We start from the raw sequence: 19,843 nt of genomic DNA on the forward strand, positions 1-19,843 counted from the left end.
CCTGAAGGTCCACGCTAGCTCCGGTTTTAGAGGTGCTTAATTCTCCTCAGGTTCTATTTGTAGAAGTGACAAAATAAGCCCTTGTCTCAAAAATAAATGCTCAAAAAGAATCATAGTTATTTGAAATAAAAATTTCAAAAAACAGCACCAAAAAAGTATACAGTAGCAAATAAGTTCTTGAGAAATGACAGTGCACTAATACAAAATAAAAAGAAAGTAATGTTTTCTACCCAAAAGACTTACAAAATAAATAGAGCTTTAAAATGTTATTTAAAAGGAATAAATGGCCTTTTACATTTAAAATGTTGTTTAAATAGGAAGACATTACCTTTTACCCAAACTCATATCGTCACCAAATGAAATTATTGTTGCCTTCAAATCAGTTTCCTTAATAATTGGGATGTATGATATTAACTGAAAGAATTTTAAGAGTTTTAAAAATAAGGTAATTGCTAAACCATGAGAAACAAAGAATTTATGAAAGAATCACAATTGTATAGACATTTTAAATGGGCATTACCCATCACCTTGCTACATTTTTATAACAATAGAAGTAAATAAGTCTTTAAAAACTGTATAATAAGCCTGACCAGGTGGTGGCGCAGTGAATAGAGCGTCGGACTGGGATACGGAAGGACCCAGGTTCGAGACCCCGAGGACGCCAGCTTGAGCGCCGACTCATCTGGCTTGAGCAAAGAGCTCACCAGCTTGGACCCAAGGTCGCTGGCTCCAGCAGGGGGTTACTCGGTCTGCTGAAGGCCCACGGTCAAGGCACATGTGAGAAAGCAATCAATGAACAACTAAGAAGTCGCAATGCGCAACGAGAAACTGATGATTGATGCTTCTCATCTCTCTCCATTCCTGTCTGTCTGTCCCTGTCTATCTCTGCCTCTGTAAAAAAAAAAAAAAAACTGTATAATAAATGTATATAGCATGTAAAAAAAACTATAAAATTAAAAGATCATTTTCTTTACCCTGACAAAAAAATAAAGTAAAACAAAAATAATCAAAATCCAGTTACCTAATGGAAACAGATTTAGTAATTCTTCTTTGATAATTTAGAAAATAGAATATGTGAATAGAATAATAAATAAGCATCCACAAATTTCCATCAGCCAAAAATAACTACTGTTAACATTTTGTTTTCTTCTTTCATTTTTTCTATGCACATATATTTATATAATTGGCTTTATGTGTGTATACATATACACACTCATGTACATAAGTAAAGTGAAATTATATTGTTATTTATTTTGCTTTTTCCATTTAAGATTACATTGTATGCACTTTGCTATTGCATAACATTTCTTCAAAAATGATATTTTTAATGCTTGTATAACATTCCCTTTGGGAGATGCCATGTTATACTTAAGCCCTATCGCTATTCATTTAGATTCTTTTATTTTTTTATCTTATTTTTATTAATTTTAATGCAGTGACATTGATAAATCAGGGTACATATGTTCTGAGAAAACATCTCCAGATTATTTTGACCTTTGATTATGCTGCATACCCCTCACTCAAAGTCAAATCGTCCTCTGTCACCTTCTATCTGGTTTTCTTTGTGCCCCTCCCCTCCCTCCACCCCCTCCCTCTCCTTCCTCGCCCCCTCCCCACCCCTCCACCCCACTCCCTGTTACCATCACATTCTTGTCCATGTCTCTGAGCCTCATTTTTATGTCCCATCTATGCATGGGTTCATATAGTTCTTAGTTTTTTCTGATTTACTTATTTCGCTCAGTATAATGTTATCAAGGTCCATCCATGTTATTGTAAATGATCCGATGTTATCATTTCTTATGGCTGAGTAGTATTCCATAGTATAGATGTACCAAAGCTTTTTAATCCACTCGTCCTCTGACAGACACTTGGGCTGTTTCCAGATCTTCGCTATTGTGAACAATGCTGCCATAAACATGGGGGTGCATTTCTCCTTCTGGAACTGTTCTATGGTGTCCTTAGGGTATATTCCTAAAAGTGGGATGGCTGGGTCAAAAGGCAGTTTGATTTTCAATTTTTTGAGGAATCTCCATACTGTTTTCCACAGTGGCTGCACCAGTCTGCATTCCCACCAGCAGTGCAGGAGGGTTCTCTTTTCTCCACATCCTCGCCAGCACTTATTCTGTGTTGTTTTGTTGATGAGTGCCATTCTGACTGGTGTGAGGTGATATCTCATTGTGGTTTTAATTTGCATTTCTCTAATGATTAGTGATGTTGAGCATTTTTTCATATGCCTATTGGCCATCTGTATATCCTCTTTGGAGAAGTGTCTATTCATTTCTTTTGCCCATTTTTGGATTGGATTGTTTGTCTTTCTGGTGTTGAGATTTACAAGTTCTTTATAAATTTTGGTTATTAACCCCTTATCAGATGTACTGTCAAATATGTTCTCCCATTGTGTAGTTTGTCTTTTGATTCTGTTCTTATTGTCTTTGGCTGTGCAAAAGCTTTTTAGTTTGATATAGTCCCATTTGTTTATCCTGTCTTTTATTTCCCTTCCCCGTGGAGATAAATCAGCAAATATATCACTGCGAGAGATGTCAGAGAGTTTACTGCCTATGTTTTCTTCTAAGATGCTTATGGTTTCATGCCTTACATTTAAGTCTTTTATCAATTTTGAGTTTATTTTTGTGAATGGTGTAAGTTGGTGGTCTAGTTTCATTTTCTTGCAGGTTGATTCTTTTAATTTTTTTACTCTTATTATGAACATAAATTTTTCTGATTCTTTCCTTAGATAAGTTTTTAGATAATGTAATTATACTAAGAAAAGGGGTGTGTGTGTGTGTGTATGTGTGTGTGTGTGTGTATATATATATATATATATATAAATATAAATATATTTAGGAGGAAACATTTTCTATTTTTTGTTTATTTAATTCATTCATCATCTCAGGTACCACCCACTGAGCATCTACCATGGGCTGGACACTGTGCCAGATGCTGGAGACACAGTTGTGAAAAGAGAGACACTGAACCTGTGTTACAAAGACTACAGAATCTAAGCAATAATATAAACAATCCAAGTATTGTGGTAGGAAGTACAGGGTGCTGCCCAGGTGGCAGACTGAAGGCTCCGGAAAAGTACCTGAGAATCTGAGATCTGGGGGTCAGAGAACCTTCCTAAAGGAACTAGTATCTAACCGGATACTTGAAGAATGACATACGTTAGCCAGAGATACATGGAATGTATGGGGAGACAGTTTCAGGTGGAACTGACAGCATAAGCAATGATTCTCCTGCTGGAACAACTGAAAGAGGTCAAGTATTAGACAGAGAGACTGTATATGTGTGTGGACGTGGGGAGGGGAGTGGCACGATGGGGAGGGACAGTGTGAGAGGCCAGAGAGGAAACTTGAACCGTAAAAGGGGGCAAGACTATTTACAGCCACTCAAGCTAAAGGGTTAAAATTGTACCCTAAAATTCTTGGAAGTTTTAAGAAATCAAATGACAATACAGAAGGCAGAAAGATCAGTTAGGAAGAGAATGAGAACTGAAATCATCTAACACTAACAAATTTCTCATTTTTGCTTAGGTTGCTGGATTGATTGATGGAGAACAGAGTAAATTCAACCACATAGCACATCTTGAGTTAGCCTGAGGATTTCTGGACTGGGTAGAGAAACAGGCTGAATACCATCTGTAGCCAGAGTTCCAGGTTCAAAGCTCAACTATTCCACTTACTAGTTTTGTGAAGTTGGACAAAACATCCTAAGAGTAACTCACCCACTAAGCTCGTCATGAATGTTAAGGGAGTGACATTTGTAAAGCACTAGAATGGAACCTGCACATACTAAGAGCTCTGTGCACTTATTAGTATTACTTCACACCAAAGCTCATGAACTTATATTCACCATGCTGTCTCTCAGTTCCTGCAAACACTGCTTTCTCTGAGAAGTGTAGCAAAGTAGTTGCCAAGACATTTTACATGGAAATAAGGTTTCCTGGTCACATAAGTTTGAACAACACTAGACTAAATAGAAGTAAATAGTTTCCTTTTTGCAGAACTTCCCTGAGCCTTTAACATGTCAGAATAGATTGTAAGCAACAAAATTAAAGTTTTCGATTAAAAAATAAAGTATAAAATAGATACCTATGAGTCTATACTGATATAAATAAGTGACTGACTAAACAAATATATGAGGGGAGGGAGAGACACAACACTTCCATGAAGAAAAATTCCAAATTTGTTGAAATTCCTTACTCAAGGAAGTGAGCATAACTATGCCTCCGTAAGTGTGGACTGTACATAGTAACTTCCTTCCAAAGAGGACAGTATACAAAGGGTGGGGAGGCAGTGACTGTACAGTAGAGAAGCCTCACAAATACTGCCTCTGCCAGGTGATCAAGGTCAACATCCGCAGTGATACATCATGTTGACAGCATGTACCCTGATACGATGTGATGATATAAATGACACCTGACATCTGTGGTCTTCCTCCAAAACATCCTACAACCCCAGACTAGTCATGAGAGAAACACCTGACAAATTCCAACAGAGGGACGTTCTACAAAATACGTGAGCAGTACTTCTCAAAGTCATCCAAAACAAGGGAAGTCTGACAAACTGTCACAGCTGAGAGGAGCCTAAGCAGACATAACAACCAAATACAATGTGGTGTCCCAGATTGGACCCTGGAACAGAAAAAGGACTTTAGGTTTAAAACGAAGGAATTCTGAAATGATGTAACTTACAAATGTAAAATGTTAAAAACAAGGGAAAGTGGTATGGGATCTATGGAAACTCAATTTTTCTGTATATCTAAAACTCTTGTGAAAAATAAAATCTGGGCCCTGGCTGGTAGCTCAGTGGATAGAGCATCAGTCCAGTGTATGGATGTCCTGGGTTTGATTCCCAGTCAGGGCACACAGGAGAAACCACCATCTGCTTCTCCCCCCTCTCTTTCCTCCTTCTCTCCCTCTTCTCATCCTGCAGCCAGTAGCTTGATTGGTTCAAGCAAGCCCCCAGGTGCTGATAGAGCACAACAACTTCAGGCACTAAAAATAGCTGGGTACTCAAGCATTGGCCCCAGGTGGGGTTGCCGGGTGGATCACAGTTGGGGCACATACAGGAGTCTGCCTCACTATCTCCCCTCCTCTCACCTAAAAACAAACAAACAAATAAATAAAATCTGTTAAAAATAATGAAATAGACTATGATCACCAAGAGGAGGGGGCAGTGTGTGCCTCAATTCCCAGATTGATTTGTCCATGGAACCCTTTCCATGGAGCATCTCTTAGGGCTGGTACTCAGTAGGAAATACTCAGTAGGAAATGCTGATGCAGTAAAAGAAGTCTCTTTTTCTCATCAGCCCAGAAAATTAAACGCCAATTCAGCTTGCCAAAAACTGCCAAGAGCTGATTTGCCTCTCCACTCTGGAGACACAAGCGAAAGCTAAGTGAAGTGAAAATGACTCTTAAAATTTTAATAGGAAAAAAATTTCCAGGGTACAGTTCCAAAATATTTTCTGCCCACACATTTTACTGAATAAAATGGGAAGGAACCACTAACTGAAAATTTTAAAGTTCTTTTTGATTCAAAAGAGCAACCTGATCAGGAACCACCTGTCCCCAGCTCCTTCCCAATGCAATTTGTGGTAAGGGCCGTGAAAGGACTGTGTGCTACAGAGTCGGAGGGAGAGATACTTTTCAAAGAGGGTAATAACAGCATCAGACAAGAGACGTCATCTGACCTGATCCTCACAAAATAAGCAGGATTTTCATAATGCAAATCAGGCAGAGAGGGCTTTCGTGATAAAACAAAAGAAGGAAAGTGTTGAAGATGCAAGAGGGAAAGGCAAAATGACTCACTTGGATCGGCACAGAGGACAGTTATGAGGTTGCAGAGGCGGATAAGGTGAGAGGGGAAGCTGGGGACAAACAGTAAAATTGTTAAACGTTGGGCTCTGGAGGACAAACTTAATTTGTTAGGCAATTGAGAGTCACTAAAGGTAGTGAGAAAGTAGTGAGATACATTATACGAGTTCATCTTCTTGTATTTAAAGTTAATTGTACTGAGATATTTAAGGCATAGGGAGAAAGACTTACTGAAAGTCAGGAGGCTAAGAACAAGGAAAGGATGTTAATTAACATCCGAAACAAAGCAAGCACTCAATAAGAGAGAGTCCTTATCATCATGGTCATTGTGATCACTATGGTAATGGCCTGATAATGAAAAAAAGTAGAGGGCTCTAAGACTATGGGAAGAAATAATTTATAGAACTTAGTGACTATTTGGATGTGGAAAACTGAGATCAAAGATATTTCGGTAATGGCGGAGTAGGAAGCGATACCGATAAATCTCCCCCAAAACTCAACAAGATCTTCAACCAGAAACAGAAAAACCTATACTTGGAGCTTCCAGATTCTTCGCAATACACCCAAAGGTATGATTGAGTGAAAAATTGGCTAAATATATAACCAAACCCCGAAGGAAATAGGGAGTAAGAAATGCTCCGCCTTCCTCACTAACCTAAACAGGGCAGCTTTCTCTGGTAACTGTGAATATAGAAACTGAGGCGGGCAAAGGGGGTGAATAGATCCAGGCCGCCGCAGCAAAAACGGCCGAACCAGGCTGTGGCTCAGAGATCCAAGCCGAGGAAAATCTGATCCTGTGGCAACCCGGGCAATACAAGCTAACACTCGCGCCAAACCCAAACAAAGAAAGACAAGCGGAGCGGCCATTTTACCCGGTCTCCTGGTCGGTGCGCAGTTAGTGGAAGAGAGATTTCTTCCTAAGCCGCGGAAGTGGGTGCCCGTGTTGCCCCACGGAGAGGCAGGGTCAGAGGCCTTTCTGTGGGCTGAGGGCAGAGTCTCTGGGCAGCCCCAGCGCCCTGGGAAAGCCACGCACGGGAGGGAGTGAGAACTAATCCCAACGGTGGAGATTTTCCGTGCTGGAGGCTGTTTCACTCAGAGGGAACCACGGCCGGCCTCATATCCTGGTGTGCGTGCGCAGATAAGGAGTGAGCGATTCCTCCGAGTGCCTCGGCAGTGCGCGCCCGTGTTATCGCACAGAGGGGCAGAGTCAGGGGCCTTTGTGTGGGCCAAAGCGGAATCTCGGGCCGCCCCAGCGCCTTGCAAAAGCCGCACACGGGGACGGAGCGAGACTCAATTCCAACGCTGCAACTTTTCCCTGCGGTTGGGGGTTTCACTCAGAGCGTGAGACTGCTGGCCGGATATCCTGGTCTGCGCGCGCAGATAGTGAATGAGAGTTTCCTCCAAGCGCCCCCCGGAAGTGGGCGCCCGCTTGTGTTACCGGATAGAGTGGCAGAGCCAGAGGTCTTCGAGTGGGCGGAAAGCCCGCCTGATTATGCTAGCAGCTCTGACTGACTGAGCCTTACCCAGAGCCCTGTGCTGAGTGGAAATAGAGTGGGGAGTTGCCAGCAATTTGAGCCTCTTACTATCCAGGCAGAGGCAGCAGCAACCCCATACCTGGACTATCAGGCTACTAATTGAGGAAGGAAAGACTAGGAGAAAGGCTCCAGGAACACGGACTCTCTCACTGTCGGAGCCTATAAATGCTAATGAGCCTCGACTCCCAACGAGAATAAAGCACAATACATGACATTGCCATAGAGACTTATCAACTGCAAACCTCTACCTGAGCATGCCAAAGGGGCAGAACCCGGGGTACAGAGTCACCGACCAGGAAGAGGGAGAGAAAAGAAAAAGCAAGAAGATAACCTCTCAAAATCAAGAATAATCTGCAGACTTTATAACCTATCCCATTTTATTATATTTGTTCGTTTGTTTCTCTTATCTTCATTCTTGAGACTTTTTTTTCCTCCTCCAATTTGGCCGATTAACTCTCTACCGGTCTTACTCTCTCCTCTCCCTGAACTACACTACCCATAAGTGTTACATCTCCCATTATCATTTCTCTTCTCTTCCTTTCTCTCTATGAGGGTTGCACTCCAAAACCCTTAACTCTCTCTCTCTCTCTCTCCTTTCTTTTTTCTTCTTTTAGTGGTTCCCTCTTTTTTTCTCTCTCTCTCTTTCTTTTCTCCCTCTATATTAGTTTCTTCCTTTCTCCTTTACATCTCCTCTCATTCAAACCTCAATAACAAACAAATTATCTTATCTGGGACTCAAACCTATGTTTGTGGCATTTTGGGGGGTTTTTACTTCACCTTTTTAACTCACTAGCAGTGCTCCCATCCCTGGCTCTCCATATTATCTAGTTCTTGTTCCACTAAATACAATAGTAAGTTTTTAATTTGTCCCCCCATTTTTCCATTTTCCTCTTATTCCTCTCATCATAACTCTTAGAAAACCAACACCTAAAAGCAAATCATTTTATTCTTGACCCAAATTTTTTCCTTATTTGCTTTTTGTGGGTCCATACGCTCTTTTTTTTTTCTTTTTTCTTTTTTTTTTTTTCCTTTTTTTTTTTTTTTTCCTTTCTCTCTTTTTTGCCCCTTTATTACTTTTCCCCAATTCAGGCCCTCCATCACAGGCATTGTTTGTTATAACTCACAGTCCACCACAAGATTTTCTCAAGAAAGAGGGGAGAGGAGAGGAGAGGAAAAAAGAGGGGGGGAATAATTTCCTTTTTTAAAAAATTTTTATTTTATTTTATTTTTCTTTATTTCATTATTAATTTTTTTTAAAAAAAACAACTCTTTTCGATTTGTTATTTTTTTATTTTTTTTAACTTTTTATTCTTTATTAAATCTCATTAATACTATCAACAAAACCACCCTCAGATGCCATTAAGGAAGAGAAAATCGAATATCATGGATACAAAAGAAAGAGAGGTAACACAGCTAGATGAGGAAAAATCTATGGAGAAAAAATTTAATATATTGGAAACCTTGGAGCTAAATGACAGAGAATTCAAGATAGAAATCCTAAAAATCCTCCGAGATATACAAGAAAACACAGAAAGGCAATATAGGGAGCTCAGAAAACAACTCCATGAACACAAAGAATATATGTCCAAGGAAATTGAAACTATAAAAACAAATCAAACAGAGATGAAAAACTCAATTCACGAGCTGAAAAACGAAGTAACAAGCTTAGCTAATAGAACAGGTCAGATAGAAGAGAGGATTAGTGAAATAGAAGACAAGCAACTTGAGGCACAACAGAGAGAAGAAGAAAGAGACTCAAAAATTAAAAAAAATGAGATAGACCTACAAGAATTATCTGACTCCATCAAAAAGAATAACATAAGAATAATAGGTATATCAGAGGGAGAAGAGAGAGAAAATGGAATGGAGAACATACTTAAACAAATAATTGATGAGAACTTCCCAAGCCTGTGGAAAGAACTAAAGCCTCAAGTTCAAGAAGCAAACAGAACTCCAAGTTTTCTTAACCCCAACAAACCTACTCCAAGGCATATCATAATGAAATTGACACAAACCAACAGCAAAGAAAAAATTCTCAAGGCAGCCAGGGAAAAGAAGAATACAACATATAAAGGAAGGCCCATTAGATTATCATCAGATTTCTCAGCAGAAACTCTACAAGCTAGAAGAGAGTGGACCCCAATATTTAAAGTCCTGAAAGAGAGGAACTTTCAGCCACGAATACTATACCCATCAAAGCTATCCTTCAAATACGAAGGAGAAATAAAAACATTCACAGATACAGAAAAGATGAGGGAATTTATCATCAGAAAACCCCCACTCCAGGAATTACTAAAGGGGGTTCTCCAATCAGATACAAAGAACAAAAAAAAACAGAGCCACAAGTAAAAGCTCCAAGAAGAACACAATAAAACCAAATTTAAACTGTGACAACAACAAAAAGAAAGAGGGGGAGAAGACGGAGATTAACAGTAGCAAAGGACGATGGAGTGCAAAAGAACTCACAAAATAGTTCGCTACAATGAACAGGGTAGGGACCCTTTTCATTACTCAAAGGTAACCACCATTGAAAAAACCACCACAGAAGCACATGAGATAAAAAAGATAGCAACAGAGGAAAGATGTATGGAATACAACCAAATAAAAACAAAAGATAGAAAAACGAAAGAGAAGGATCAAACAAGACACAAAACTAACAGAAAGCAAGATATAAAATGGCAATAGGGAACTCACAAGTATCAATAATTACACTAAATGTAAATGGATTAAACTCACCAATAAAAAGGCACAGAGTAGCAGAATGGATTAAAAAAGAAAATCCAACTGTATGCTGCCTACAGGAAACTCATCTAAGTAACAAGGATAAAAACAAATTCAAAGTGAAAGGCTGGAAAACAATACTCCAAGCAAATAACATCCAAAAAAAAGCAGGTGTAGCAATACTCATATCGGATAATGCTGACTACAAGACAGGAAAAGTACTTAGAGACAAAAATGGCCATTTCATAATGGCTAAGGGGACACTGAATCAAGAAGACATAACAATTCTTAATATATATGCACCAAACCAAGGAGCACCAAAATATATAAGACAGCTACTTATTGATCTTAAAACAAAAACTGACAAAAATACAATTATACTTGGAGACCTCAATACACCGCTGACGGCTCTAGATCGGTCATCCAAACAGAGAATCAACAAAGACATAGTGGCCTTAAACAAAACACTAGAGCACCTGGATATGATAGACATCTACAGGACATTTCATTCCAAAGTGACTGAGTATACATTTTTCTCCAGTGTACATGGATCATTCTCAAGAATTGACCATATGTTGGGCCACAAAAACAATATCAGCAAATTCAGAAAAATTGAAGTTGTACCAAGCATATTTTCTGATCATAAAGCCTTGAAACTAGAATTCAACTGCAAAAAAGAGGAAAAAAATCCCACAAAAATGTGGAAACTAAACAACATACTTTTAAAAAATGAATGGGTCAAAGAAGAAATAAGTGCAGAGATCAAAAGATATATACAGACTAATGAAAATGACAATACGACATATCAGAATCTATGGGATGCAGCAAAAGCAGTGATAAGAGGGAAGTTCATATCGCTTCAGGCATATATGAACAAACAAGAGAGAGCCCAAGTGAACCACTTAACTTCCCACCTTAAGGAACTAGAAAAAGAAGAACAAAGACAACCCAAAACCAGCCGAAGAAAGGAGATAATAAAAATCAGAGCAGAAATAAATGAATTAGAGAACAGAAAAACTATAGAAAAAATTAATAGAACAAGGAGCTGGTTCTTTGAAAAGATCAACAAAATTGACAAACCCTTGGCAAGACTTACCAAGGAAAAAAGAGAAAGAACTCATATAAACAAAATCCAAAATGAAAGAGGAGAAATCACCACGGACACCGTAGATATACAAAGAATTATTGTAGAATACTATGAAAAACTTTATGCCACTAAATTCAACAACCTAGAAGAAATGGATAAATTCCTAGAACAATACAACCTTCCTAGACTGAGTCAAGAAGAAGCAGAAAGCCTAAACAGACCTATCAGTAGAGAAGAAATAGAAAAAACCATTAAAAACCTCCCCAAAAATAAAAGTCAAGGCCCTGACGGCTATACCAGCGAATTTTATCAAACATTCAAAGAAGACTTGGTTCCTATTCTACTCAAAGTCTTCCAAAAAATTGAAGAAGAAGCAATACTTCCAAACACATTTTATGAGGCCAACATAACCCTCATACCAAAACCAGGCAAAGATGGCACAAAAAAAGAAAACTACAGACCAATATCTCTAATGAATACAGATGCTAAAATACTAAACAAAATACTAGCAAATCGAATACAACAACATATTAAAAAAATAATACATCATGATCAAGTGGTATTCATCCCAGAATCTCAAGGATGGTTCAACATACGTAAAACGGTTAATGTAATACACCATATCAACAAAACAAAGAACAAAAACCACATGATCTTATCAATAGACGCAGAAAAGGCTTTCGATAAAATACAACACAATTTTATGTTTAAGACTCTCAACAAAATGGGTATAGAAGGAAAATATCTCAACATGATAAAGGCCATATATGATAAACCATCAGCTAACATCATATTAAATGGCACTAAACTGAAGGCTTTCCCCCTTAAATCAGGAACAAGACAGGGTTGTCCACTCTCTCCACTCTTATTTAATGTGGTACTAGAGGTTCTAGCCAGAGCAATCAGACAAGACAAAGAAATAAAAGGCATCCATATCGGAAAAGAAGAAGTAAAGGTATCACTTTTTGCAGATGATATGATCCTATACATCGAAAACCCCAAAGAATCCACAAAAAGGCTACTAGAAACAATAAGCCAATACAGTAAGGTCGCAGGATACAAAATTAACATACAGAAGTCAATAGCCTTTCTATATGCCAACAATGAAACAACTGAGAAGGAACTCAAAAGAATAATCCCCTTCACGATTGCAACAAAAAAAATAAAATACTTAGGAATAAACATAACAAAGAATGTAAAGGACTTATATAATGAAAACTATAAACCATTGTTAAGGGAAATCGAAAAAGATATAATGAGATGGAAGAATATACCTTGTTCTTGGCTAGGAAGAATAAATATAATCAAGATGGCTATATTACTCAAAGCAATATACAAATTTAATGCAATTCCCATCAAAATTCCAATGACATTTTTTAAAGAAATAGAGCAAAAAATCATCAGATTTATATGGAACTATAAAAAACCCCGAATAGCCAAAGCAATCCTAAAGAAAAAGAATGAAGCTGGGGGCATAACAATACCTGACTTCAAACTCTATTATAGGGCCACGACAATCAAAACAGCATGGTATTGGCAGAAAAATAGACACTCAGACCAATGGAACAGAATAGAAAGTCCAGAAATAAAACCACATATATATAGTCAAATAATTTTTGATAAAGGGGCCAACAACACACAATGGAGAAAAGAAAGCCTCTTCAATAAATGGTGCTGGGAAAACTGGAAAGCCACATGCAAAAGAATGAAACTGGACTACAGTCTCTCCCCCTGTACAAAAATTAACTCAAAATGGATCAAAGATCTAAACATAAGACCTGAAACAATTAAGTACATAGAAGAAGACATAGGTACTAAACTCATGGACCTGGGTTTTAAAGAGCATTTTATGAATTTGACTCCAATGGCAAGAGAAGTGAAGGCAAAAATTAATGAATGGGACTACATCAGACTAAGAAGTTTTTGCTCAGCAAGGGAAACTGATAACAAAATAAACAGAAAGCCAACTAAATGGGAAATGATATTTTCAAACAACAGCTCAGATAAGGGCCTAATATCCAAAATATACAAAGAACTCATAAAACTCAACAACAAACAAACAAACAATCCAATAAAAAAATGGGAAGAGGATATGAATAGACACTTCTCCCAGGAAGAAATACAAATGGCCAACAGATATATGAAAAGATGCTCATCTTCTTTAGCTATTAGAGAAATGCAAATCAAAACGGCAATGAGATACCACCTCACACCTGTTCGATTAGCTGTTATTAGCAAGTCAGGTAATAGCAAATGTTGGAGAGGCTGTGGAGAAAAAGGAACCCTCATACACTGTTGGTGGGAATGTAAAGTAGTACAACCATTATGGAAGAAAGTATGGTGGTTCCTCAAAAAACTGAAAATAGAACTACCTTATGACCCAGCAATCCCTCTACTGGGTATATATCCCCAAAACTCAGAAACATTGATACGTAAAGACACATGCAGCCCCATGTTTATTGCAGCATTGTTCACAGTGGCCAGGACATGGAAACAACCAAAAAGCCCATCAATAGATGACTGGATAAAGAAGATGTGGCACATATACACTATGGAATACTACTCAGCCATAAGAAATGATGACATCGGAACATTTACAGCAAAATGGTGGGATCTTGATAACATGATACGAAGCGAAATAAGTAAATCAGAAAAAAACAGGAACTGTATTATTCCATACGTAGGTGGGACATAATAGTGAAACTAAGAGACATTGATAAGAGTGTGGTGGTTACGGGGGGGAGGGGGGAATGGGAGAGGGATAGGGGGTGGGAGGGGCACAAAGAAAACAAGATAGAAGGTGACAGAGGACAATCTGACTTTGGGTGGTGGGTATGCAACATAATTGAACGACAAGATAACCTGGACTTGTTATCTTTGAATATATGTATCCTGATTTATTGATGTCACCCCATTAAAAAAATAAAATTATAAAAAAAAAAAAAAAAAGATATTTCATGTCTAAATCACTATAATAATGATGGAAATCAACAGAAATGAGGATGTCAGGAAGAGATACTCATATTAGAAATAACATCATAAACTCGGTTTGAGACATGCTGGGTTTGATCTAACAGAAATAATGCACAACAGAGAGCTGATCATAGAGGACTAGAGCCAGGACAGATGTAGCAGCAAAGAGGGAAGCAGTGAGAGCTTGAATGACATGACCCTAAATATGCTTAATAAAATAAGTGGCAAAGATGGGCAGAGCATCGCCCCCTGGTGGGCATGCCAGGTGGATCCTGGTCGGGTGCATGCGGGAGTCTGTCTGACTGCCTCCGCGTTTCCAGCTTCGGAAAAATGCAAAAAATAAAAATAAAAATAAATAAAATAAAATAAGTGGCAAATGCTAAAATGAGTGAGATAGAAGTAGAATCTCAGGCTATACAAGCATGAAAAAACTTTGGGAAAACTAATGGAATAACAGCTAATAAATAATGAATTATAAAAGGATTGACAGGCAGCAGAATGAATCCACTGAAAGATGAATAAATGGATTCAGTCAAAATTAATAGTAAACATAAAACTTGAGTGATTTTCCTTCTAAGTATTTGACAGTTTGGGAGAAGAGAAAAGGTAGATGGTAGAGTAGCCTTAGGCTAGGACTGGAGTGGTAGACAGACTGGAAGTCTAATGGGGCAAGAGATTAGAAGGTGCAGGGGAGAACATGATGGATGGTAGCTTTGCAACCTAGATTTGGGAGCTTTCGTGCAAAGAGGAGAGAACTGCCCTGTAAGACAGGAGCTGAGGAACTAGATGACTCAAGAACTAATATAAGACCCGCCACACTAATGGTAGAAGAGGTATTTAATGTGACCATGGTTAAAGAATCAATTGTTTCAACAAATATTTATTGACAGGGTCGTGTGAAGTAGGCACATGCTAAAAAGGTTAGGAAAAAGAAAACACAGTCCTTGCTCTTAAAGAGTGAATAATTTCGTGCACATTGGCAAACTTTCTGTAACAGAGCAAACAATAAATATTTTAGACTTTGCAGGTCATAATGTCTCTACTGCAACTTACCTCGAACACTGTAGTGCAAAAGTACCCACAGACAAAGCGTAAATAGATGAGCAAGACTATTTTCCAAATAGTAACATTTTATTAATTCATATAATTTTCATGGGTCACAAGATATTATTCTTTTAGTGAGAGAGACAGAGAGAGGAACAGACATATGGGAAGAAGAGAGATGAGAAGCATCAATTCCTCATTGTGGCACCTTAGTTGTTTATTGATTGCTTTCTCATATGTGCCTTAACCGGTGGGCTACAGCAGAGCCAGTGACCCCTGGTTCAAGCCAGCGACCTTGGGCTCAAGCCAGCAACCTCTGGGTTCAAGCCAACACCATGGGGTCACGTCTATGATCCCACACTCAAGCTAACAATCCTGTGCTCAAGCTGGTGAGCCCATGCCCTGGGGTTTCAAACCTGGGTACTCTGCATACCAGACTGATGCTCTATCCACTGTGCCACTGCCTGCTCAGGCAATATTATTCTTCTTTAGATTTTTCAACCAGTTGAAAAAATATTCCTAGCTTGCAGCCATACAAAAACAGGTGGCAGAACAGATTTGGCCCATGGGCTGCAGTGAGTTGACCCCTGATTTAGTGGGTAAGTCTGGAAAGAGAGAAGTCCCATACACACACACAACACCCACACTTACCATTCGTGTGAATTCTCAGCTACTAGCAGTAGGCTGGAGGCACAGACCTATTATTTACCTCTCTCATCTTTCCTGTCACAATAGGAAACCAAGTTTGTGTTTTATTTCCTCCACCTAAAATGCTAAAACTAATACTTTCTCTAATCCTTTTGGAAATTTTCAAATTTCACCAAAATATATTTAGATCTAACCTTTTTATTTTTACCTTTACAACAAAAGATCAAACAATTCTTTTACCCGTGGATCATTTATGAAAATAAACTTGAAAGACCCAAGCTGCCGAGCGCCCACTCTGCGGAACGTGCTGCTTCAGAGCAGCGGGACCTTCCCAGGAGCGGCAGAACCACCCGGGGCTGCTGAGGCTGGAGGGCGGGGCCGCGGGAACTCTTCGGTGTACATTTGAAATTTTCCATAATAATTTCCGAGACTACGATGGAGAACAAAGAGTGACTGGGGGATGTCCATTCAATATGGCGGCAGCGGCAGTCACAGGGCCCTACCAGCACCGGGAGGCAGGTGGACCTGGCCAAGCACATGAGAGGAGTTCTTTTCTTTTTTAACAACTTCCTCCTAGTCTTTCTGTTTAAGTTATTTTATTTTATTCTTTTAACGTGATTTTTGGTTGTTTTCAGCCCATTTTTTAGAAAGCAGTTTCATCTGAGTTCTGAAACAAAACACAATCAGTACGTAACAGCACGCTATGAGAACACATGTATTTCACATGCACCATCGGCAATGCCGGCTTCCAGGGCCCGAGGTTTAAGGGACCAGTGTGTCAGCTCACTCCCCGTTCGCTCCTTTAGTATCACAGAGCATGAGCAACAACTGCTGCATAACACTTCTGTCACATTTTAACTTTCAGAGCAGTACGGTACATGATATATTTTTTCTAATCAAGGTTTTCAGGATTATTTTAAATAGGTGGGATCCTTGGTTACAGAAAGTGACAAGGAAGAGTATGCAAATACTATTCACATCATTTTATTGGTTCTCACCCAGTTTCTCATATAATAAATAATATATTCTCCTGACATCAATAGGGACCTTGCACCTGGCATGAATAACTTGGCATGAAAAACAAAATTAAAAATGAACAGCAGCCAACCTGCGCTTTCCTCATGTACACCAGGGGCTCTTTCAGATGCTCCGGAGGTGCGGCAGGGTGACTGGGTAACGGAAACCTGGGGACAGAAGAGGCAGCTAAGTACCGTGCATTGCTCTTGATAATGAACTAATTCTCTCGGTTAGAAATGACTTACCTTTGTAGCCCATGTTATAAGTGAAATAGAATACTGATTAGCAGTTATGGACTGCAGACATTTCTAGAATAGAAAAAAAGCAACCTATTCTATGTAATTTAAAGACAGCCTCACTTCCTGATTATTTCTAGCTAATTGTTTTCCCACTAAAATCTACATTCCATGTACCTAAATAAGTCACCTTTCACAAAGGAAAAATAACGATCATCTCTAGATGCTTCGGTTTTTCTTATGTGCACATGCGAGACAGTTTTTAAAACTATGTATTTCATGGTGCTCAATATATTATTTGTAAAGAGACATGTGGTTTAAAATTAAATACCACTCCAAAATCCTTTCATTTTAATAGGAATTCTTTCTAAATGTAACAAAACTCAGAAATCTAGGACTGAAACCTGAGTGCACTCACTGAAGCGCCGAGGGCTGTCGGCTAGGAACACGGCAGGGGAACCTGTGCATCACTCCCGACTCCTTCCTCTTCCTGTCCCCTAGGTCCCCAGGACACTTCTCAGCTTTCTCCGCCCCGCTGACACTGCTGCAGGCAACCAGCAGCTCTTGTCTACTTTCAAGCATCAGCTTCTCAACCAGTGTCCCTTATTTCCACACGATTTTCAACCTATTTGCCAATTTGCCTGGCATGTTAGCCAGGAGCAATGTCTTCCTTATTCACCAGCGACTGTGATCCATTGTCTAGCATAATGCCTGGCACATACCAGATAATAAGTACATTGTTGAATGAATAAAATGAAAATATGATCATGTCACTACGCTGCACAAAATTCTAAACTGACACCCAAATGCTATTAGGATCCAGTCTACAAAGCCGGGTGTGTGAAGCTCATCCCTGCCATGTATCTAACAGCATCCTCCCCTTCCCCTGCACCATCCGGCCATTCAACTTCTGTCCCTCCACTCTGCCACACTCCCGCCTGCCAATCTCTGAGCCCACTGTTCCCTTCTGCCTGAAGCACTTCCTTTCTCAGCTACCCTGCATTCCCGTGCCTAGTGCAGTGCTAGAGCATCAATAAATAACTGATGAATAATAAAATAGTTAATAAAACTATAAAAGCTAATGTTCTAGATCTATATATATTTTTTATAATGACAAATAGTTCTATTTACCTTAACTGATGCTGAGGGCAAGTTTTTTGTTTATTATACAAATTTTGGAAAAAAAAAATTATGTTTAGAATGGTTGTTTATAAAGAGAAAAAGAGGAATATCCAAAATGGCATAAGAAGAATGTTGGTAAACTTCAGTTTTCTGAAATATTACCTTATAAAACACATATTATTCCTTAATTATACTGAATGAATGAATTTTTAATACAAAATTTTGGTGATATAAAAACAACTATTCATTATTATTTCTCTGGCAAAACTAATTTGTAAAAGAATTAAGTAACTTTAAATATATAAGTACTAATGCAAAATAATAATATAATGAATATATATAGCAATACTGTATTCAATATTTACAAAGTCAATATAGCTAAATATAACAATATTTCAACATTAGTAGGAAAAACTCACACACTCAGTTCACTATAAACAGCATTCTGAAGTTTCTTCTGCCAACCTGTTTAAAAAAATAAAAAATATAAATATATTAGTTTCAAAAGTAAATATACATTATAATTTAAATCTATCTAAAACAGTAACTTTAGATTCATTTGTGAAAGAATCAACTGCCAATTACTGTGTAAAGCACTATTAAGACTTAGTTCCTAAGCATTCACTAGATCCCTTGCCAAACACTTAGTCAAGTTGTCAACATTAGATTACTTTTTTAATAAAACTATTGCACTAATTTTTCAGGATGGGAGGAAAGTTTCCTTCTTCTACCATTAAGTTGCTCAACAAATGCTGATATCTTTGGCTATAGTACTACCAATGCTATGAAGAATGTTCTAACAGAAGGACAAGGAATAGCCGGGCACCTGACAAACAGATCACAGGAATCAGCCACATGAACTAGTCAGCACACTCCTGCACACCAGAAGCAGATTATTTTAAGGTACTACTAGTCAGACCAGTTATGTTGGCTACTACCTACTTGAACTTTTCTGGGTAAGTAAACCACTTACTATTCTGTTTCCATGTGCAAAGGTTAGAATAGGGAACCTCTCTTCTTGCTCTAAAAAGAAGTAACATTTTCCTTTGTTCATTGCAAGGGTAGAAAAGACGAGGGGAAAAGAAGTGTAGAAGAAAAAAGCCGCACACAAAAAAGTAAAAGACAAGTTCCTTAACTAGGAAGATTTTTCATATATCCCGGAAGAATTTTAACCAGGAAGGTAAACAGTATTGAAAACTAACTGATATAAAGCATTCATTCCTCCAGTGCCCTGAATTTTGATAGCATTTTAGTGAAATGTCTGAAAGTTCTAAATTGCCCAAAAAGAAACCTACCCAGCTACTGTTTCACAATTTTGAGTGAGCAATTAGATGGCTGGGGATAAAATATTCACTTCAAATAAAGTATTAATATTTCCTTATTGTTTTAAAAAAATTTAGAAAAAAGCAACTTACAGACCTGATGTTTTAAAGAATCTCTTAATATCTTCTTTTAGTGATTCAAGTTTAATCTCAGGTCTCTGTAGACTGGCCTAATTACAGAATGAGGAAAAAGACTGAGGTAAGTCACACGGGTTGATATTTAATGAAAATGAAAATTTTGAAAAGGAGTGTCCAAATGTGCATACTATTCAAAAACTCCCCTTCAAGGTCAGAGCACCTTAGAATTAATTGGACAAGTTCAC

At 38.4% G+C, this 19,843-nt stretch overlaps 1 protein-coding gene across 3 annotated transcripts in view; it reads right to left on the reverse strand.

Annotated features, from left to right (window-relative positions):
- Positions 1 to 19,843, reverse strand: part of TBC1D19 (TBC1 domain family member 19) — a 132,639-nt gene that overhangs the window by 93,695 nt on the left and 19,101 nt on the right. For all 3 annotated transcript variants that reach the window (XM_066280451.1, XM_066280450.1, XM_066280449.1), the window contains exons 2-4: positions 19,618 to 19,690; positions 18,618 to 18,663; positions 16,932 to 17,007 (exon numbers count right to left, since the gene is read on the reverse strand). In XM_066280451.1, coding sequence (XP_066136548.1) covers positions 16,932 to 17,007; positions 18,618 to 18,663; positions 19,618 to 19,690 — 195 coding nt within the window. The remainder of the gene's footprint in view (positions 1 to 16,931; positions 17,008 to 18,617; positions 18,664 to 19,617; positions 19,691 to 19,843) is intronic.

This window comes from Saccopteryx bilineata, chromosome 5 (genome assembly GCF_036850765.1).
Source record: "Saccopteryx bilineata isolate mSacBil1 chromosome 5, mSacBil1_pri_phased_curated, whole genome shotgun sequence".
Taxonomy (NCBI): domain Eukaryota; kingdom Metazoa; phylum Chordata; class Mammalia; order Chiroptera; family Emballonuridae; genus Saccopteryx; species Saccopteryx bilineata.